At 34.4% G+C, this 24,341-nt stretch overlaps 1 protein-coding gene across 1 annotated transcript in view; it reads right to left on the bottom strand.

The window, feature by feature from the left end:
• Positions 1-24,341, bottom strand: part of ITFG1 (integrin alpha FG-GAP repeat containing 1) — a 262,800-nt gene that overhangs the window by 159,676 nt on the left and 78,783 nt on the right. The window contains exons 7-8 of the mRNA XM_044659729.1: positions 9,461-9,522; positions 1,826-1,923 (exon numbers count right to left, since the gene is read on the bottom strand). Coding sequence (XP_044515664.1) covers positions 1,826-1,923; positions 9,461-9,522 — 160 coding nt within the window. The remainder of the gene's footprint in view (positions 1-1,825; positions 1,924-9,460; positions 9,523-24,341) is intronic.

Here is a 24,341-nt window from a genome sequence, read left to right as displayed (position 1 = left end):
AGTTTCTGAAGATTTTCAACTTTAGAATTATGGAGCACAGAATTTTATCAAAAAACTCTTGGACGAGAGAATAATGAAATACTCAAGGATTGCACTTGTGTAGAAGTAACATTTGGACTATAAAACTAAACGATGACTAAATAAAGAGGGAAGATGTTTAGATGCACTATAGAAAATACACATGGTATTGTTATAAACAGTATAAGAATGATTAGAGGTTTCAGTAAAATCAATATATATTTAAAAATGTTTAAACTATTACCTATAGACTACTTCATGAAAATGTAGTACTATAAATGAAACTTTCCATTTATCAATGATTATGGTAATTGATTTGGAAAAAAAGAGTCGAAGAACTGCAGAGTGGGTAGGGGCGTTAGATATTTATTATTTAGTTAAACTACCTAATTTAGGAATTATCTTTATGTTATCCTGAACAGATTGTCAAATAGTCATAAGATTTTTTGAATGGTTGTAATCAAATTGGGAACCTAAAATCAAACTGAAACTAAAGCTAATAGAGGGGAAAGTTACTTGGTTTCTGATGGAAATTCTCGACTGAGAATTCAGGATGTTTTTATAAAAGGAGTCATGAGGTTAGATTTACTTTGATTTTTGGAATAGCTTAAAAATAGAGATGTAGTATGCTGTAGATGAGAAAGCATGCTGGATTTGGAAAAAGAGAACCTAGGTTTAAATTTTAAGTCCGTTAGTTAAGATCTGTGTAAGCCTAGACAAGTTATGTTAAACTGCTAAATATGTTTCCTAACTGGTAAAATAAAGGTGTTGAACCAAATGATTTCTGAGGTTCCTTCTTGATCTGAATCTATGATCTATTACCTTCATGAACTGTGCAATTGTAATGGTGTCTGTTCTGGTTTAAATCTAATATGGTCTTTGCAAATTAGAACATAGAAATATTATCATTCTGATCAGCTTTTTTGGGAGAAATTTGACTAAGATTCCACATTTTGTTCTCTTAAATATTATGAAATGCCTCTATAAACAAGTAAATAAAGGAAAAAAGCCAAGAAGCATTGCAAATGGTAAAGAAACATAAAGCAAATATTTTTCATTAAATAACAAAATTATATACATTAGGAAAAGTCTAAGAAATATAGAAAATTCATGAAATACTTTAAATCTACTTTTCAATATCCATTTTATAGACACATGTTTGTATGTATAAATATTCATATACACACCAATACACATTCATGTATGCATGTGCCTACATCCTGGTTAAGAATTTCCTTTTAATTACATAGTAGATATTTCTACTTTATAGGATCAGAAATTATTAATTGAAGGGAATCTTAGAGGATATCCACTCCAACTGACTAATTTGAGGCAGAGGAGGAAACTGAGGCATGAAGAAGTTAAGTGACTTTGCTCACAGTAAATGAATTTGTAAATACCTAAGTTGAGATTTTATTACAGGTCTTCCTGACTCCAAGTTCAGTACTCTAACCACTATAGCATGCTACTTCTCTAGTGCTTGGATTTATAAGAGGAAAACCCCCTCCATTTTATATTTTTATTTTAAAAATAGTTATATTACTGAAACATATCATATAGGAATAGTTTCATGTGAATCTTCATGAGAGTAGATTATATAATAATTGAATCTCAGTCTTGGTTTAAACTTAAGTTCATTGGTATTATTTTTCCCCCAACTGCAGTGGTTCTTGAGAAACAGGAGATATTAGAGATATTAGAGATACTCTCCAATACACAGGAAAAGTAACCAAAATTGATTTTAAGTAGAAAGGGAAAAGATCTCATGTTTTTCTAAGAGTAAGGGAGGAAGGAGGATCCAAGTAAATAATCATTCTTACCAAAGTCTGCAAATGCTGACTGACCAACCAACTTCATGTTTTGGGGTTTCTCAATTATGTAAGTGGCAGAAGAATAATTTCCATCCTGTTAAACACAGATATAGCTATGTTAGAAAATCTGTGAGACGCTCTTGAAAATATAAATAAAAATGCTACTCTAATGCTTCATGAAGGTCAGTGGCCCAGGGTCCTATAATTCCATCCTGAGAGGTTGTATAAGGCTGGAAAAGCTTGATGTACTGCCTTTGCAACAAATTAAAATCCCTTTTTTGAGACTTAGCCTAGAAAGTATGGAGAGGTTTATTAGTAGTAGGCTGCTGCTTGGTGATGAATTTTCTGGTCATGATAACCCATGATTTTTAGTCCTGGGTGGTCCCTTGATCTTCTTCCGGGATGCTGGCAAAAAGGCAGGAGGTAGAAGGTGCCAATATTCGTGTAGTTCTGAGGATTTCACATTCACTAAATTAATTTTGTGTACTTTAAATGAAATCTTTATTTAGGGTTCAAAAAGTGAACCTACTATTAGAGAAAAAGAATTACATCAGACTAGACATTCTAGTATGAATGAAGCCAGGAGACAAAAGGAAAATGTAACTCAATGGAAGGACAGCTCATGGGTTCTTCTTGTAGAGACAAATGAAGGAGTTGGCTAAGGTGACTTAATGTGTATATCCAAAGGCAACAAAATATTATTTCATAGGATATTTAGTCATCTTGTATTTGCAATGCCAGGGGTAAGCACTTTCAAAAGAATCACCATGGACATTGTTTCAGTCTATAAACCTTTACTTCTTATATATCAGGGATTCCCAAAGTGGGTGCCACTGCCCCCTGCTGGGTGATGCAGCGATACAGGGGAGAAGTGATGGCCACAGGTGCATTTATCTTTCCTATTAATTGCTATTAAAATAAAAAAATTAATTTCCAGGGGGCTAAGTAATATTTTTTTCTGGAAAGGGGGCGGTAGGCCAAAAAAGTCTGGGAACCACTGTTGTATATTTATGTGGAGACATTTTGAAAACAATAATAAGATCTCCCAAACAAAAACAACACATACATTAGTAACTGGACAATACAAATGTAGGCATAGGAAAGAAGAGTGAAAAATATTTTGTTGAATAGTTCAGCAATAAGAAAAGAGACTTCAAAGACTGGTAGCCTCATACTAATATAGCATGAATACCTGCTTTAATAAGAGCCAAGTGGTAGCAGATATGGTGAACATTTAATATTACAAAAAAATGAATCTTATATTTTAATAAACAAGAAAACTACTAGTTACTGACAAGGGAGTAATTTTCCACTGACTTGAAAAAAGCAAGGATTAAAATTAGAAAAAATATTAAAAATGAGAAGATACTTTCTACAACTAAGGGAATTCTAACCTGATCTATTTAAACAAGTAATTAATTTCCCTATAGGGGAAGATTAATAAAAGAACAAATATGCACCCATACTATAAGCATCTGTTAAGGAAGTTTAATGTATAAAAATTAATTGCAATCAAGACAAGGTATTAAAAGACCTAGAAACCTCAGTTATCAAACATTGAATCACCTTGTTGTGGACAAATATAGTAGCCAAAGGATCACCTTATATTATAAATGTGTTTGCTAAATCTTATGGAGAAAAATGGCAAAATGTTATGAGTAGTATTAATTCATAAAACAAGTGAACAAAAGGGGGAAAATAACTTTAATGAAAGTTTGATATGATTCAAGTGGGCCATGTCATCAAGAGAACATATGTGAAATAGTTGTTACATCTTGCATTTAACCCCTCATCTTCACTCATATTTTCCAGTTCAGACTTTATTTTATTTCCTTCCCAAACTATTAATAAGAACTTTCTAACTGTTTTCTCTGTCTTAGGTCTCTCTACTCCAATTCATCCTTTACAAGGGGATTTACTTAGAGTGAATGTCTGACATTATCACTGAATAAACTCAGTGATTTCCAGTTTTCCCAGAATCCAATAAAAATGCTTTTGCTTAGCATTTAAAGATTATTTCATAACCTGACACAATCCTACTTTTTTGGTCTAAGGACATATGCCAAGGCAGCTAAGTGGCACAGTGGACAGAGAGCCAAGCCTGAAGTACAAAGGACCTGGGTTCAAAAATGATCTCAGACACTTCCTAGCTGGGTGACCTGGGCAAATCACTTCACCCTACTTGCCTAGCCCTTGGCCTTCTGTCTTAAGAGTTGTCACTAAGACAGAAAGCAAGGTTTTTTTTTAAAAAAGGAACATGTCTATACAGAATAATTACAAGTCAATATAAAGTACTGTAACTAAATACAAGGTAATTTAGGAAGATAGAACTAGCACTTAAAGAGATCAGAAAGGCTTGATATAGAAGATATTGCCTGAGCTGTAGCTAAAAGGAAAAATAATCTATAAGAGAGGTAAGGAAGGAGTATGTTTAAGGCATAACCGGCACAAAGACAAAGAGATAGGAAACAGAATGCTCTGTGTGGAGAAGAGATAACATGTTTATTTGCAATGTGGAGTGTGGGAGGAATAATGCACAATGAAGCTGGAAAAATAACTTTGGGCAATGTTGTGAAGGGCTTTACAAGCTAAACAGAGGAGTTAATATTTGATTCTAGGGGCAATAGGAAACCATTAGACTTTATTGACATGATTTGATTAGATTTATGCTTAAGGAAAATTCCTCTGCAAGCAGTATGGAGGATGACCTAAAGTGAGCAGAAACTTGAGATTGTCTCAATCATTTGACATTATCCCCAATTAAAATTAGAGGGCCTCTACAATAACATAGGTGAGAGTGGATGGGATCTGAATTAAGTTGATAGCTATGTAGGTAGAGAGAAAGGACTGAAGAGAGAAATATTATGGAAGGAGACTTGGAAAGATTTGGCAACTGATTGGTGTCTTAACTATGGAGTCACTTATGTGAGTAGAGGTATCAAGATGTGAGTAAAGTAATGGAGGTAGACATTGCAAGATTTGGCAACTGACTGAATAGAAAGGGTGACAGATGGTGAAGAGGTGAGAATAACTCTAAGGTTACAAACCTGTTCTGGGAGAACAGAAGAATGGTAAGGCTTTCAAGAGAAATAGAGAAGTATGGAAGATGGGTTTGAAGAAAGAGGTAATGAGTTTCATTTTGGACCAGTTGAGCTTGAATGTTTCTAAGACAAAGAATTTGAAACATTCTATAGATAATTGGGAATGGAGGACTCAAGCTCAGGTGGAAGACTGGATATATAGAGTTGGGAGACATTAGAATAAAAATTATTGGTCTCTGGGAAACTGATGAGGCCACTGAGAGAGAAAAAGTTCTAAGTGAGAAAAACAAAATACTCAAGACAGAGCTGGTGAACATGTTCAGAGAGGGGATGTGATCTGGATGAGGAAGCAGCAAGAGGTTGAAAAGGAGTGGATAAAAAGTTAGAAGGACCTCCTCACCCATTTCCTATGATCCTTATGAAGGAGATTGTGAAGCACATTCTCCAAATCCCATGGCCACTCATAGAAGTTAGGAGTGAAAATGGAAAAGTGGGGAACTAGTTACCCTGCTACCTACCCTGGGCCTCCTGTTAGTGGTTATCAGCTTGAGGAACCAGGCATCCCCATTCTCCCAGGTAGACCAGTAAGAGATGGTGGAGGAGAAAGAGGCTGAGGCACTGTTAGAAATGATATCCCAAAGTCAGGATCTAGCTCCTACCCAAAAGAGAAGGGCATGTCTTCTCTGTGCTGTGAAGGGTCATAAAGCTCAGACTCAAAAAGCGAATGTACCCTACCATGAAGTTCATGCAAAGGCCAGGATGGATGGGGCTCAGGCTGGTATGGATAGGACTATGAGTGACTATGAGGAGACCAAGATCAATAGCACCTAATAGCTTTAAGTTATGACACCAAGAGTGCAGAATTTAATTACCAGGACTGTCCTCTACTACCTTTGCTGTCAGGTACACTTTGATGAGGGCTATCTTCCTGAAGATGGATGTGCTTGTGGATGGTTCCTTTGCTCTGCACTGCCTGGAGTTCTCAGTAATAGCGACCAACTCCTCAGGCCCACAACTCAGATTCTGTTAGGTGTCAGGGCTACTACCCCTATGGCCAGGAGTATTCCTGAAGATCTGCACTCTCTGCTTGGCACATTTCAAGGTTGCATCCTTCCTTAGATATTTTGTACTCTTGCAAGTGCAGTGATGCTCCTTGACCACAAGATTGCTTTTCCAGATTTCAGGCAAAGCTCTGGCCATCCCTTTTCTCACTTCTCTAAGGCCCTACAACTTAGTCTTTCCCTCTCCCAGTTCTTCTCAGCACTGTTTCTCCTAACCCTAACTTCTTATACCTCAGCTCCTCCCACCTCCAGGCTTTCATGAATTAATTTGCTTCTATTCCCTTATAAGTATTCTTGTTACCCCAAAGCCCTCCTAATATTTTTCCTAGGACACTTGATCTCCCCTGGATTTTCACTCTCTCTGTGACCATCTACTCTCTTCCCCTCCATACTCCTACTGTTCAATTCTGGTCTTTAGGTCCTTACCTAACTTTAAACTGTATCTTCCCCCCCATCTACCAATTTTCCTACTGTTCAGTTCTAGTCCTGGATCACTAAATATTTTATCTTACTTGGCCTTCCTTTTGGAAAAAAATGTAATTGGTAAAGCCTAAATGCCTGGATGGGGCCTTGGAAATACTTCTCACACAGGTACAGTGGTAAAGCAGAGTCTAGGGTGGGAAGAAAAGCTAAGGAAAATTGTGAGGTAGTAGGATGGATTCCAAAATTGAGAGGTATAAGATTCTCTTCCCTGCTAAAATCCCTGTGGATTTCTACAAAATGTTATTATTATTTAAATGAATTGTTGGTAAGTGATATTAAAAAGAAAAAGTGACTAAAAAAAAGGTAAGAGAAATAGAAGAGTAGTATCATGAAAGATCAAAGGGTATTCAGATGGACAAGGTTGTAAACAGTGACAAATGTAGAAAATAGTAGATGATAGAGAAAGAACATTACTGAAAAAAGTCCATCAGATTTGCCAATTAAGATATTATGGGTAATTTTTGGAAGAAAAGTTTCAACTGAGTGGTGAGATCAGAAGCTGGCCAGATTGCCAAGATCTGAGATAAAAGTGAGAGGAGAAAGAGAGGCAATGAGTATAGACAACTTTTTCTAGGAATTTGTCTGAGAAAAGGGACAGAAATATAGGAGAATAGCTTGAAGGAAAGTCTTTAGTGAAAGTTCTTTAATGATGACGGAGATTCAGTCACATTTAAAAATAGAGAAAAAATGAGGGGATAGGGGAAGGGTAAAGATTAGAGTAAGGATTTTTAAGGTCACAATATGTTACAGAGGACAAAAGGGGACAGAATCAAGGACACATGTAGAAAAAAGTTGGTTTGGCAAAGAGAACAGTCACTTCATTATCAAGGACTGGGGAAAGAAGGAGAAAATGGAGATGATGTCAAAGGATTTTGAGATAGTGGGGAGTAAAAGTTCACAGTAGATTGCTTCAGTTTTCTCAATCAGGAGGTAAAGTCTTAAGCTGAGACAGAAGAGTGACAGCAATTAGCAAATGGATGGATATATAGAGTAAGAGATTAGAAAGAATAAGATATCTTTAAGACTATGAGGTCAGGTGTCTGAGAAGATAAATGTACTATTAAAAGAGAAATTAGAAGTTTTCTGGGAAAGATAATGAATTCAATTTTGGATATGTAGAGCTTAGAGTCCCATAGTTGATTCAAGTAGATAAAACCAGCAGACCTGAAGACACTGAAATTCCGAACAGAAACTAGAACAGAGACAGGGACTTTGGATTTGTGGCATATAGGTGATAACTGAAGTCATAAACTGACCAAAGGAGAAATGAAGTAGAGAAAATAAAAATGGGCAAAAGACAGAATTCTGTTACATGAAAATATAAATAAGCATCATAGATATATATTATTTTACTGGTATTGGGAGTCAGGAATGATATAGATCAGTGGTTCCCAAACTTTTTTGGCCTACCACTCCCTTTCCAGAAAAAAATGTTACTTAGCGCCCCCTGTCACATACTATCACTGCCCCCTTAGTTATTCACCGCCCCCAAATGCACCTGTGGCTATCATTGCTCCTCCTGGATTGCTGCAGCACCCACCAGGGGGCAGTGGCGCCCACTTTGGGAATCACTGATATAGATATATGATTCTACTGTAATATATAAGCTAAGTTATATGGTATAACAACATATATACAGGGGAAATAATTTTACTCATGGCATAAATGATTTTGTTTGACAACTGAATACTTTTAAAATTTATTTTTCTATAATAATTATATTCATGTCTTGTACTTTTCTACCTTATCAGTTAAAGCATGTAAACCTGCAAAAAAATCACTTTTTATGATTTTCCCACATAATAATAACAAAAATTAAAAACCGTATACATTCAAGTCATACAAAGAACATGTTTTCATTTATATATTTTAAAGTTGAACAGTAAGTGCCATGAAAAAGTAATTCTCTTAATTTTTATCTCTTTCAACATAATCATGTATACATAGTAAAAAGGTGTTTAGTACATGTTTGGTGAATGAACACAAATATGAAGTCTATTATTATTGTGTACTTCACAGTCAGATTTTCTTTTCATTTGTTGAATTCACAAGAGTAACATTCAACTTGACATGTTCACTTCTCTTTCCCTTTGGATAGAAAGATTAAATCTTGGGTTTAAAATATGGTTGCCAATTGATGTCTCCTCAAATTAGTGTATTCAGTTGGTGAGAGGAATGTTTTTAACTGCCAAATTCCTATAAAATCTCTAACATTATTTGTAAAATTTCTCCAAATCAACAAATCAATAAATGTTTGTTAAACACCTACTATGTTTAATACCCTGCAGAAGAATGTGGTAAATTATAAAAAAGGAAGTTAAGTATTTCTGATAAACCTTATTGTCCATCTTTTAATTACCCTAATAGTAAAATAGTAAGGATCATAGGACCGATTTAGATCCAATAAAGGATTACTAAGTTAAAATTGACTGAAATTTAGAAAATTAAGACATCCTGTTCCTATTTCAAAGATTTCAGTCTGACTCTAGTGAATTATTCTCTTATGAAATCTAAAAATTACCAACCTCTCCAACTGATTTGGGTGTTTTTTTAAGGTAACATTCAGAACCACATCTTACTGGGAGAAATAATTCAATCCATTCAATTTGGCAGTAAGTTCATATCTAAATCTCATTTCTTTTAGTCATGTTTAAACCAGACTAAAAATATATAAGCCTGGAGGCAAGGAGGAGAAATTAGTCCCTAAAAAAGATTTTTCTTCATAAACCATCATGCTGACAAATTAAATGACAGTAACCTCTTAGAACAGCTGACAACACTGCAGGAACCCTGTTAACATGCACATTAGGGTAGACTGATTGGTTTAATTGGCAGTTGTGCTAAAAACCTGCAGAGGAATTGATGCTGAGTGAATCATTTCCTTCAGCAGTTTGAATGCAACAATGCAACTACAGGCTCTTAATGCCTGTTCTATTTATTTCTGAAACCAATATGAGGGTGATTACTTTGATTATATTTCCTTTAGTTTATGTGCTTTTGCTGCAAGTCATGGTTTTAAAAAGCCCAACTTTTAAAGATTTCTTACCTTGTTTTCCCATATCTCAAACTGAATGGTATTGGACCTTGATATTGTAGTAAGGAACAAATCTGGAAAAAAAAAAAGGTACAATTGTACATTTTTAATAGTCAATGTGATATGCACATTCAGCACCAGGGTAAATAACATTTATAGTGATAGACAAGAATATATTAATAGTTAATGAATCAATTGAAAAATTTTTAACAGTCTTAGTCTTATGGCAGGCTTTTCAGAAGGAAATCCAATCTTATTTCATGATCCAGTTTTCATTTAAAAAGGGTTAATACTACATATATAGTTTGATATACTATTTTCTGATTTAAACTATTACATATATAAAATCAAATGTGAAAATGTTATATTAATATAGTGCATTTTGAAATGTTCTGAACCCTGGGAGATAACCTCCCAGGGTTCTTTAACTGAACTTCCTCAGACACGTCCCATTTCCTTTGTGGGAGGTATCTGAGAAAGTATAGAAGAAGAGAGGGGGTGCAGGTTTGGGCGCCTTTTTCTCTGGAGAGCCGTTTTCCCCAGAGAGCACCTTTTGCCCCTGAGAGCTTTGGTCCCGACATAGCTGCCAGAGATCTAACTACTAGCTTTACCAAACCTTTCTTTTCTAATCCTAAATAAACCTAGCTAAATATCCCTGGAGACTAGCCTGATTTTATTCTGCTCTTAGCCTACTTCTAAAAGGCTCAGGGGTTAATTTCTCTACCTGAGCTGAGGGGACCTGACTACCTTCCTTCCCCTTCCTTTCCTTTCCTTTCTCCTACCTTTCCCATCCTCCTTTTTTCACCACTACAACACGCAAGGCAGATAACATTTTAACATTTTGAGATTTATTGTCTTATAAAGAGCAATTATATGATAATTATGAAGGGTTAAATTTATTTTGGGGGGGAGTAGGAGTTTGAACAAAAGCCAGTGTGCAATTTATCAAATGTAAAACACTTAGTTTATTATTAGGAAATAAGGATAGGAAATAGAAAGGAAGAAAGTAAAAGTAATATTACAATAGCTTGTAACTATACCCGAGATCCCAATCCGAACTAAATTTTTCTAAAAAATCCTACATTTCTATGCCTCAGAGGACTATCTTCTGCTAGGTGGAAGCCCTCCCCTAGTCTCCTATTCTATCTGATAATATAACCACTATCTAACTAGCCAAGTTAATCAAAAATACGTAAGACTAGTAAGGCCTTAATTCAGTTCTTTGTCTCCAAGCAGAGAGAGTGCTAGCAGCACTTCTCCCCAGCAGACCCAGAGACAAAAAGCTCCTTCCAGTGCTCTGCAATTTACAAACCACACTCAGTCACATCCTTTTAACTGTCACCAACTGCCAACCTGCACAGCAGGGGGTCTCTTACTGAAAAATATTATTGCCCCTTTTCCTCTTAAGTATAAAAAAGGAGAAATTAATAAAAACTCATCATAATTCTAAATTACAAGATAATAATACAAAATTACAAATATACAAACATAATTAAGATAATAAAATAATACAAAAATAATAATTCTAAATACAAGATAATAATAATACAAAAAAAAAGCGCGGGAAAGTAGCATGGTATTGTAGAAATGACACTGATCTGCATGTCAGAAGATCTGAATTCAAGTTATTCCTTACTAGCTGGATGACCTTAGGCAAATCAGTCTGCTCCTCTACAAAGGATGTTAATTATACTTTCCCCAAAGTGCAGTCCACTAATCTATAGTAAACATGCTCAAAATACAAGAAAATAAGCTCATTTTTATCTGGAGACAGACACTCTATAGATAGCAAGCAAATGAGATTTAGGGGTAAGTAATGTCATTTTGTTAGGCAACTATGAGGCAGAGGAGAAGGAATATGTGTAGAGGTACAAATAAGGCAAATAAAACTCAGAGAGGACAAGTGACAAGCCTAGAACCAAAGAGTAACTTGGTGTCACAAATCATATACATTCAGCTATTTCTAAATTCTAGCATATGCTGCCTCTGAGTGGAAACAATAATTTCAGTCCTCCTATGGTTAACATATAATGCTTGAAATATATTCTATTACTTTTAATTCTTTTCTTATACCTCTAGTATAATCATTTTAAATATTTTCATCCCCTAAGTTTTCTCCCACCTATGTATTATAACCAGATAAGCTAATACAGCTTTGTCCAAAACTACCAAAGTAGTTTAAGTAGGGAATGGATTCATGATGTTATTGATATTGGGGACTCCTGCATAAGGAAACTCTATCTGAATAACATATTCTTACTAACATTAAATTTGACATCATATACCTTCCATGTGAGACATGAACAAAAAAATATGTCAAACAATTTTTAAAAATTTTAGTCACATGAAATTTTCATTTTATGGCTAGCAATAATTATAGCAGATTTATTTTGCAGAAAAAATAGAACTTTATAATATTTCTTTAAAAAATAAAAGGAAAGTTGACAGTCAAATTGGACATTCTGTCATGGTAAAGGACAGCTGGACTCCAAAACCATTCTAGTAGCTTTGTTTACTATAATGTCAGCATAATGACAACATAATGGCACTTTTACTGTGGGATTATGTCTGGTCTTAAAATAATGGTCTGACTCATTAGAATATTAAAACTACATTAATCTTTATGCTTTTAAAATGGAAATTAGTCAGAGCTTATGTGAAAACCTGGTCTATTCTTAAAGAAAAAAAATCACATTAGGCTTATTTAGGAAATAGCTATTTATATCTAATTTTGTTTTATGTAGTGAAAAAAGGTGATACTGGGAATGGGGAATAAATAATAAACTAAGGACATACTCACTCCTCACCAGGGAAAGACAGACAGGGGAACACAGGTAAACCCAATGGGGATGTGAGTTTCAGGAATGTCAGTTGACTTGTAACTGCCAAACTGCCCAACAGGGAAAAACCAGTGTAGTGGGTTCTTATAACTAAGAGGAGACAGGAAGTGCTAACAAAATTGTGTTTAATGGTAATGACTGAGGGAAGTAGGGAAAGGGATGTTTCTATGCTAACAGACTAACCTAAAAGTTAACTAAAATTTTAACTAACTGAGCTATTCACTACCTAGACTAAGAGGGCTGAAGAGGGTTTCTCACAGTACAAGTTCAGAGATGCTCAAAGCTGGTCACAGATGTAACAGGAACAAGTTCAAAAGCAGCCAGTTAATCCAAAACAGACTCCAGGGAGTAAGGTAGATTGACCTGTTGTCCACCAATAGATAACCAAGTCCTATCCTCAACCTAGGCCACAATGTTTTCCTTGCAGAATCTCCTTCTCAGTGGTATCCCACACTCTTTGGGCTCCTCACTGGGCAGATAAAGGCGTCCACACCCTCTCCCCTTCCCAGCTTGACCCGAGTCCTCAAGGGCAAACAGTTTGCTTCCCTTCATTTCATTTAGAATGTCCATGGCTGACAGTAAAGGTTTTTCCTCCGGCCTGCTTGCAAAGCCTCCCAAATAACTAACCTTAAACATCTTATTAATTTATCTTACAACAGTAGTCAATTAAGATGATTAAAATAATAATTATAAAAATACTTTGAAAGACTCAGAAAAGTTAAATATTATTTAAACCAATGTGTAGCTAAGAATCTCAAACTCATGGATCCCAAAATAAGTGTTGGTAAAGATTGTCATTTAAGTTAAAATTTCCTTCAGTGGTCCTGTGATACTGAGAAATGCTTTTTGTTATTAAAGTAAAATTATATGTATGCTTGGGTAAAAGTGATTTTAAAACTTTGTCAAACACTCCTAAAAGTGGACATGACCATGAGTGCTTTGTTTAAGGAAAAAAAAAAAAACTCCAAACCCTAAACATATCAAAACAAGAAGAAAAACTACAATTTTAAAAATATGACTTTTGCATATTTCTTTCTCCATCAACACATACATATGATATAAATATAATGGATAAAGATAAGTGTGTATCTGTGTATTCTCTTGGAACTATAATGGGACTATTAAAAAATAGCAATTCTTCAATACAACTTTACATGGAAATCCTAGGGAAGAGTTAATGCCAAAGTACTTCATTAAAACAAAAGTAGGATTGATTACAGTGAATATTATGTTAGGAATGTTTAAAAGCTGTTAAGATTTTTGAATGATCTGAAAATGGGCAATCATCAACACAGGAAAGTGCATTAGGGATTAATCTGTGCCACAGAGAGCTGGATCATTTGTTATTTAATCACAAAGAAAATAGTCAGAGGAAGCTCTATGTTATATTCAAGAAGCAAAAATATCCTTTTAAAAGGTGGGGAGTGATAGACTAGTATATAATGCAATTTGAATGAAATGGCTGGAATTTAAAACTTTTAAGACTTCAGAAGAAAGTAGCTTGCCAATGCCAACTGTGCATGGGCTTAATGATTACATAGGCCTCTTAAATTTGTGAATAAATTATTTTCTGCTAGAAATTATATTTTTAACACTCAAAGGTCATCTGTCTCAAAAATGTATTCCTGTGGTCACAAGTGGAACTGGTACTATGTGGATAGGCTTAGGGAAATCTAACAACAGTAGTAGAGAAATAACTCAAAATGCATCTCCTATTGGTAGAAGATCAGTTAGGAAAGAGAAATTAATCAAAATGTAGAGTATTTTCCTTCTTAAGTTCTTTGACATATATCTGGTAGATGAGATTTTTAAAAGGTGATGCACTTTAAAGAGAGGGAAGTGGGGGCTGGGAATAAGCATTTATATAGCCCCTAGTATAGCCCAGATGCTAAATGTTTTACAAATCTAATTGCATTTGATCCTCACAACAACTCTGTGGGGTAGATTCTGTTGTTATTCCCATTTCAGAGTTGAGGGCACTGAGGCAGACAAGAGATTAAGTGATTTGCCTAGTATCACACAGCTACAAAGTGTCTAAGGCCAGACTGGAATTCACATCTTCCTGACTCAACTACTGATTCAGCACTTTAATATTAATAGAATAGTCAATAAATTCTCTTCTGATATCTGTATAAGTTTTTAGTTTAGAAAATTGATAAAAATTTCATTAAAAATTAAAAAAAAGAGTTCATAATAAAATATTTGTGATAGGACTCTTGTCAGTCCCATCACATAGATTAGGCCCATGTTTCCTTCTCTCCTCCAGCAAAAAGGGATTTTCCTTTTCTCCTAAGAATTTTCCTTAAGAGTCAAAGCAGTCTTAGGATCTGACTGGCCTGTTTCCCTGATGAAGTTTCCTGGTCACCTATAGGCATAAAAAGTTCCTTTCATAAGCAGTTGGGCTCCCTCTGATTTGTAGATTTCTTAAGACGACGTGAGGCCCAGGGTCAAAGTTCCTATGGACATCAATAGAGGGAATGGTCCCATGAGTAGCTCAGATATTACAAGAATGGGTAAGATAAGTAGACACATTTTTTTTAAACTCTTACTTCCTTTTCTTTTTTAATTAAAAAATATTTTATTTTCCCAATTACATATAATAACAATTTTCAACATATGTTTTCTGAAATTATAATTGTCTCCCTCCCTCCTTCTTAGAGATGGTAAGTAATTTGATCTGGATTATACACATATTATCATGTAAAATATACTTCCATATTGGTCACTGCTGTAGGAGAGTACTAGTATAAAACCAAAGCCTCCCAAAATAAGATCATAAATAAACAAATGTGAAAGATAGTATGTTTTTATCTGCATCTGACTCCAACAGTTTTTTCTCTGCAGGTAATTAGCATTCTTTGTCATAAGACCTTCAGGACTATCCTGGATCTGAAGGTCTTATGACAAAGAATGCTATTATTGCTGAGAGTAGCAAAGTCATTCACAGTGGATCATCCTTGTACACTATTACTATTACAGTTTACAATGTTCTCCTGGTTCTGCTTATTTCACTCTGCATCGATTCATGAAGATCTTTCCAGCTTTTCCTGAAATCATCCTTCTTATCATTTCTTAAAGCATAATAGTATTCCACCACCAACACATATCACAATCTGATCAGCCATTCTCCAATTGATGGATATCCCTTCAATTTCCAATTCTTTGCCAACATGAAAGGGGTTGCTATAAATATTTTTGTACAAGAAGGTGCTTTCCCCCTTTTTATGATCTCTTTGGCATACAGAGCTAGTAGTGGTATTATAGGATCAATGGGCATGCACAGTTTTATAAATCTTTGGCCATAGTTCCATTGTCCTGCAGATCGGCTGAATCTGTTCACAGCTCCAACAACAATGCATTCGTGTCCCAATTTTGCTACATCCCCTTCAATATTGATCACTTTCCTTTACTGTTATATTGGTCAATAGGTAGGTGGTGGTACCAAAGAGTTCTTTAAATTTGAATTTCTCTAATCAAAAGGGATTTAGAACATTTTTTCATATGATTATTGATAGCTTTGATTTCTTCATCTGAAAAGTGCTTGTTCATATCCTTTGACCATTTGTCAATTGTAACCCTAACTTTCTGTCTTAGTAACAACTCAAAGACAGAAGGACACGGTCTAGGGAAATGGAGTTAAGTAACTTGCCCAGGTAGGAAGTGTTTTGAGGTAAAATTTGAATCCAGGTCCTCCTGATTTCAGGCCTGGAACTCTTTATCTACTGAGCCACCTAACTGCTCCTAGACACAATATTTTTATTAAAACAAACAAACATGCTATATTAATAGCATATCCACTTAGAAGGAAATTTCAGTTATAGCAGGAAATTCCATCCCTCCTGCACTAAGACATCTCACACTTAACAAAGCTAATGAAAACACACTCAAGGACATTGATTGCATAATGATAATGGATAGTGTCGCTGTCATTCACTGCAAGAAATAATCCTTAGCACATAAAAGATCACCCATGAGTTTGTGGCAGATCCAGGCTGTAAACCTGTAACTCTAGATTCCTAATTCAGTTCTTTTCCATTAGACTATGCTGTCTCAAATAAAACAGTGAATATTCTAACCACGTGCAGTCTCTTCCCCAGAAACTACAGACATATTCAAATAAGTGTGTACAAAAACATTAAATGGCTTATGCTTCAATTATCTCCATTCATAGCTTGAAAAGATTAAGCTACTGCATTTTAATCTTTACCAACTGCAGTACAGCCTTCCTTCAAATGAAGAGCCCTCTGGTTAGAGTTGGCATCAAAAAGAGAAGAAAATCAACATTTATGGTTTTTAGGAATTTTAGGTATTTAGAGAAACAATTTTTATGCAAATCTTAAGTATATGAATATATAAGTAGAAGATGCTAGTAAAATAAAAATTCAGGTTAATGATTATTGGAAGAACAGAAATTTACAGCTATCTTTTGACATCAAACCCAAATTTTGATTGATGTTTTCTTAGAACAAATGTCCTGATGACATAGGAAATGCATTTCAATTTTTTTGAGTACACAGGCACCCACATTTTCAACATGTTTCCCCCATCTTGCTCTTGTTAAAGGGATTTTCTTAATCTCTCCCTCTGTTTCCTTAAGAGGCAAGAGAGCAGGGTTTCTAAGTAGATCAGAACTGTCAGGAGTGAGTGAGCCAGAGCTGAAGATTCCTGTTACCAGGGAGACCAGGACAGAGAAAAGGAAGGAGCGCTGACAGTTAGAGCCTTTTGCCTCTGGATCTAGAGAAAGCAGGAGGTTTGTCTCTGAGGCAAGGGCTACTGACAGTTGGCTACTCACAGTCGGGTTATAGAAAACTGCTGTCTAATTATTTAGAGAGTTAGGTAGTTAGTGAATCACTTATAGACAGAGTAGGTCAAAGTAGGCCTATTGTTTGCCAGGCAAGAAGAAACTGTCCTCAGAAGACAGTTAGAGGTAGGTTATTAGAAATTTTAGATAGTATTAGGCATTTTAGGTATAGTTATAGAGTATAAAGATAATCTCTCTTTCCTCTTTTCTATTTTTTATCTGTACTTCTTTTGAAATTAAACTAAGTGTTTTTAGTCAATTGCTCTCTTCACTTTTTTCAAACTCCTACTTTTAACCCTTACAAATCCTGGCAAGCTAGCTAGGAGTTTGATTTTGTTAATCTTCTGTTCCTCACTTCTTACTATACTATCTCTACTTTTCAAGAATAAGCAAAAGGTAGAAGTGTAGGAAATTTTAGGCAATTAAATATGGTGCTAGAGATCATGGCACATGTGGTGAAGGAGGAAGTTCCAGACTATCTCAAACAATTCCCATTCCCGGGGAGCTTTCCTGAGCTGTTATAGTTCACAATTTTAGATTGTCTCCGGTGATTGTTATTTCTGGGATTATTTGATCTGATAGGATTACTTCAAATATGCCAACTTTATCAAAAAAATTTGCCTAGTTCTCTCTAAGAAGAAGAAACAATGGAAAGATAGCTTATTGAGACTTGAGTTGCATACCTTGAAGATTGTATCTTTCAAATGGCCAAAAGTATTTCTGACTTACTGAAACTATCTCTCACTCTAACCTACCTGTCTCTCCTACTGTTCCTACTTCCTACACCTACTCCATGGTAGCTCAAGCAAAAACCCAAGAGAAAGAAACAACAAGAAATAATCAAAGAATTAATCCTCAAGAAGAGTTAGTTACCACAAAACATCAATGATCATTTACTCCTCAGGATAATGAGAGATTTAAATGGAGCATCCCTTCTTTTGAGGATGATCCCATAGCTGTTATCAAAAGGCTGGAAAGCATATGCCAACAATTTGATCCAACCTGGATTGATTTTGAACATTTGTTAGACGAGTTGTTAACAAAAAGGGAAAAAGATAAAGTTACCATGTTTATTAATTAGGCTTGGGGAAGAGGAGCAGTTCACTGGCTGCTAAAAGATCCTAAATGGGATTTTAACAATGAATCTGATTACACCAGATTGTGTCAAGCTAGGAAGTCAGTATTCAAAGCAATGAGAGCATGTTCTGACAGACCAGGTATCTGAACAAAATTTGAAAAACTCAAACAAGAGATGGGTGAAAATCCTTCACAGTTCATGGACAGACTTATAGAATTGTGAGGAAGATATATAGACCTAGATTTGACAGTCCCTGGATTCTTTTGATTGACATTTTGTTTTCTGTGTTTAGAAGTTCTGGGCAGCTTCCTTGTGTTATTTCTTGCATTATGGTACTTGGCTTTTTTTTATCTTTTATCTTTTAGGAGACCTATGATTCTTAAGTTGTCTCTATGTATCCCATTTTCCAGACCAAAATGTTTTACTTGTACAAAGATTGTGTTCTTTTAATAACTGCTTTTTTACTTTTCCTCAAGACTGTCCTTTATTTCTATGAATTTATATTCCTAAAAAGTGTTTTTTGTTTTGTTTCTATTTTGCCAATTATTTCTGTAGGGCAGACCATGAATTCTGCTTTCACAATTCATATTTCTCTCTCTCCTGAACTATTTGGATATATTATACTGTAGTTTCATGATCCCTTGAGAATTCAGAGTCCTCTGCCTCAGAGGTACTGATTCATTTTTTGAGTCTCATAATATTTATGCAGAAATGTTTGGACTTGTATAGATATCTCAGAGACCACTTTTCCTTTGTTATTAATATCTCTGCTGTTGATTTATTTGCTTGTATCCAAGGTCTTTAAATGAGTTTTTTTCTTGAGATAATCTCTGATAATTTCAGTATTATTTTTATGTTATTCCAAATGCTGACTTTCTGACATGTTCCACTTTGATGGTAATCCTTCAAGCCTGTACTTCAAAGTTGTTTCAGTTGTTTCAGCCTCCTCCTTTGCTGAGGAATTCACTTTTAGTGAATTTGGGGTTGGAAAAGGGGCAGAACTGGCCCTAGCTGGATCCTAGTGTCTATTCTTACGGGAGTGCTTGCTACATCCTAGTATTTCGGCCTCAGTTCCCTGTTCCTTAGTTCTCTGGCTGAACACTTCTTTTTTCCTCAATGTCAATATTCTTCACAAAACTTTTTTTTGGAGGGATAAAGGAGGAAAACACAAATAACAGACTTCTGTTGCCTGTTGTCATAGAATATTGAGGTAGGAGAGAGTGAGGTTATAATCTGCTGTCAGAGACTATAGCAATAATAAAGGAATTGCTGAGTAGATCTTAGGTCTCCCAATCATTCACTATTCAACTTTAGCTATCTCTCTTAGCCTTATATTATTAAAAAACTAAACTGAAAGATGTGAATGGGAAAATAATCATAGAATCATTGGATTTTTGGAAAATTTTCAAGAAATAAAATGTTGGACTGTAATTTAGAAACTGCTCAAGAAAATTTCCTTGAACTAGCAAGATCAAAGGACAGTGTAGAAATAAAGAAAATTCATAGGATATCTTCCAGTTAAACTCACCCAGGTTTTAAAAACTAAAGGACTTCATCAATAAAGAGAGAACCTTACAGTGGATTAATAAAACATTATTTATGGTGCAACAATTCAAACTACGTGAGATTACTGAGCCATCATGAGTAAAATTAGAAAACTGAATGATTTACATGAAATTATAGGAGTTGAGATTTCACCCAAGTATCTTTTATTAGACTAAACAAGGAATAATGTATGGCAATAAAAATGTTTTCAATTCTTTCCATCATTTGCAAACTATTTTTATGAGAAAAAGAAAACCTGGCTGGTAACTTTGCTATATAACTTGGTAAATGCAGAGGTTCTCCTAATTATATACTCTAAAGACTACTGGGCATTTTAATATGATTTGCAGGTAAATGTTCCTTGTGTGTTTTCTTCTATATTAGAATGAGAATTCCTAAAGAGAAAGAACTATCTTGGTTTTCTAGTTGTATTTCCAGCATTCAGCACAAAAGAAGGGCTTAATAAATGCTTTAAAAATAATGCATAATTTTATTCAAATTCAACCTAGCAACAAACTTCTAGGTAATTAAATTGCAAATCAAAAGCAAAAATAAATTAAAACTAGAAATAGTGAAAGCAAGGTGGCATAGGGGATAGAAAACCAGGCCTGGAGCCAGGATGAAATCTGAGTTCAAATCTTACCTCAAACAAGGACTAGCTATTTGAATCTGGCCAAGTTACTTAAACTCTCCCTGTCTCATTTTCCTCACTTATAAAATGGGGATAATAAAAGGACTTACATTTATAAGGTTGTGAAGATTAAAAGAGATAATATTTATAAAGTGTTTAGCAGTAAATCCATGCACTTTTCCCTTCCCTCCCTTCTAAATGACTAAAACAGAAGTGGGCAGGTTATAGTGGGTATGAACTGAAAATTTCAGTTTAATGGAATGTGGAAACAACTGAGTAGAGCATTTATTAAGAATCTTACTAATAAATAACAAAGGGGGGAGGTACTAAGGGAAGAGGATCTTAACGAAAAGCTGTACAAAGTTATCAGAATAGCTATGTGTACTGGAAAGACTTATAATTGTCTTCAAGAAGCAGGGGTAGATATTAAACTCAAAAGAGACATGAGCATGACTAAAGTGTTAATATGGATCCCCATGGACCATTGCAAGAAAACATCAAAGCAACGAAGACTGACTTCAATTAAGAAATACTCAGAAACAGGGCAATGAATGTTGGCAATAAACCAAAAAAGATTATTATTTTGATTTTTTTCTCATATAATTCTTTAATGAAATTCTTTCTTCTCCTTTATGATACTTTTTTGAGAGATAGGAGGAGGGAATGTGTTGCAATGCAGACAGGCTAATCATGCATCTCTCCATAAGTGACTTTAAATTTCAATTCCATAGAGTCTCTCTACTTTGATGTTACAAATCATAGGAATGAGAAAACAATAAAAACTATTATTTTATTAACAGACATGGAAAATGCCTTTTATAAAATAAAATACCCATTTTGTACAAACAAGCCAACCAATCACTAATTATTTGAACTTAAAAAATAACACTAAATAGGAAAATCTTAGAATCTTGTCTATTGAAAGCAAAGGATAAGTAGGGATCATTGCCTCATTCACTTATTATTCAATATAGTTCTACAAATACTAGCTCCTTTGACAATAAAAGAAACTAAAAATATAAGCACTGATAAGAATAGATTAAAATATCTGTATCTTTATTTGCAGATGGTAAGATGACTAAAGTAGAAAAAAATCAAATAATCAATAAAGCATTAAATAACAAACAACTTTAGTAAAATATCAAAATATAAGATAAATCTAAAAATTCTTCAGGATTTTTAGAGATCACCAATTTTAAAAATCAGAAAAAGTTGTAGAAAAAATTACTATATACAATAATGAAAAAAATGCACCATATTTCTGGGAATTAAGCTCTCAAGATATATGCAGTAGTTAAAGTTAAATATAAAACAATTTTTACAGAAATAAAGGAACAACCTGGTTTACATTTTCCAACTGAATTATTAGACATGTTACACTGATCAGAATATTATTGGCAAATTTTATAGAACAACACGAAATCATACCAAAATTCATATGGAAGAACAAACAGCCAAGACCATCAAAGGAAATTCCAATAAAGAAAAAGACAGAAAGGGAAACTTACACTACCAGACCTCAAACTTACACTATAAAATAATAATTATTATTATTAATATTTGGTATTTTATATGGAGATGAGAAGTGGTTGAGTTGGTGGAGTGACTGAGTTGGATTCCCTTTGGGAAACTGCACAGCATACTTTTAATGATCCTAACCTTCTTCCTCAAATAAACACTCATTAAAAATAAATAAATAAAAACACCAATACTCTTTGATCTTACTGATGTATGCATTCCTTCTAACAAAGCTGACTCCAACTTTGCATGATTACCAATTCTGTGACTCCTGTCCACATTGTCTTACTAAATCTTTCATGGAGAGTCCACCCAAAATGCTGAGGTCTTCCTTTGGATGCTCAGACTTTCTGTAGCTATCAAATGAGAATGCAGACTGCCCAACACTTATCCCTACTTCTTGTTATGTAAGCAGCCTATCCTTTTCCAATTAATATCTTTTTCTAATACATACACCATGAAAGTGGGATAGCTTCATCCTATGTATCATTATAGGCTAGCAAGGTATGGCATATAGTTATTTAATAAATTCCTATTTGATTATTTACATTGCTTTTCCTATACAATTCTTCATTTGCAATGTGTTACAAAGCCTGTTCATGCCCAACATGTATTTTTTAATGTCCTTTGGGTGATTATTAACTTTCTTCAGAGATGACATTATTTGCTAATAAAGTAATGTAATATGACTGGTCTAATTTTTTTTTTTTGATTCAGATCTGTGATTTTATCAGTGTAGGCAATTTCTGGTATGGAAACACTCTCCATTAATTCAGATCAGTAACTGTAATTTAAGAGTTTCCTTTTTGGGGGGGGTCATTCAATATGTATTTCCATACACAAGACATGTATTGAATAAACAAGAAAAAACTCATGAAGAAAATGAAATGAAAACAAAATTCTTTGATCTGCAGTCAGATTCCAATAGTTTCTTTTTTGGCTGTGGAAAGCATTTTTCATCATAAGCCCCTTGGGGTTATCTTGGAACTTTGCATTGCTGATACCAGTTTTGCAACCTAAACAGTCTTAAAGAGTTTCCTGGGACATTGAGAGGTGAGATGACTTTCCCATGATCCTATATCTAGTCTGTGGGTTATGAACTGCATTCTCTGAGGGAGCATAAACATATCAGTTTATGTAGATCTGAAGAATAGAAGGAAGGTATGATTGACTACCAAGTCAAAATCAATATGTATATTATCTTCTGGGTATGTAAGTGATTAAGTATCATATGTACTCATTTATAATCTTTTTAGTTTGTTTCAGTTTGCATATTGATTTTTCTTATTTTCTTGTGGTTTAGATCATATATTGCAACATGTATTCTGCTCATTAGAAGTTTAAAAATTATGTTAAAAGGAAATATATCATTTAAGATCTACTTTTCATGTATTATAAAATGTAAGATATTTGATATAGGCCAATTGATATAGGATAAGGCCAAATTGCCTAGTAAGGAGTAAACAAACATTTTTAATGTCAAGTGCCAAGGAGGGAGGGAGATTTTAGATTAAGAAGCAAAGGCTTCTTTTCTTATTTGAGAATTTGGTATGTGAACATGAAAATTACTGCCTAAAGCAATAAAACCCCAAGTAACTGGTTGTTAGCTACAAATAATGACTGAACTGTTAGTTAATTGCCTTGAAAAGGAAAGGGGAAAATACAGTAGTTTTTTTTTCTGTGAGGATTATTAGCAAATGAAGAATGTTTTTTAAAATTATTCCATAAAGGTAACTTACTTTTCACAACTTGTTATATGCTGAATATTGCTAGAAGAGAAATGTAGGCAATATAATTATGGCAGGCTAATGATCCTAGAAAATTGAGCATTATTTTAACTTTTTAGTATACATGTGTATCTAAAATCTACATGCATTTATTTTATAGTTGAATGTTAGCAATTCTAAGGAATATGGATAGTAATTTTGGCATTAACATTTTTACTCTTGGAATATTTCCATGTGCAGCCTTTAACTATCAGGTAAACTATTAGAGCAGTAATAGTTTAATAAAGATAACCTTATATAAGGAAAAGGACACTGAATTCATGAAAGTTAAATAACTGATTAGAGATGATAGTGAGAGGAACTGAACTGGGCTCCTTGAGGCATTTTCTACACTAATTGACCCTTACAGCATTGCAATAGTTTAAGTAGCCAAAATTGGTTTGTGAGGTACCTCCCTTAAGCTTATGAAAGGTAGAATGTCACTACGTTAATTATTTATTAAGGGAGTATGATAGTCTAGCTGTCCATCCAGTGGTATTATACTCAAGCCATCAGATCAGGGATGTCATTAGACTTTTGCACACCACTCTACTGTGTCAAAGATATCAGTGGGAAGTAGTCTAAAATCTGTGTAAGCCATGTTATAAACTTACTGAAGAGATGATATAAAATTTCACTCAAAAATATTAAAAGCATGAAATATATGGCTTTGCAGTATATCCTGTGCATGGAAATCTTTCTCAAATGAACACA

This window comes from Gracilinanus agilis, chromosome 2 (assembly GCF_016433145.1).
Source record: "Gracilinanus agilis isolate LMUSP501 chromosome 2, AgileGrace, whole genome shotgun sequence".
Taxonomy (NCBI): domain Eukaryota; kingdom Metazoa; phylum Chordata; class Mammalia; order Didelphimorphia; family Didelphidae; genus Gracilinanus; species Gracilinanus agilis.
The sequence above is the reverse complement of the archived record's forward strand: the minus strand, read 5'-3'. Positions and strand labels throughout refer to the sequence as shown.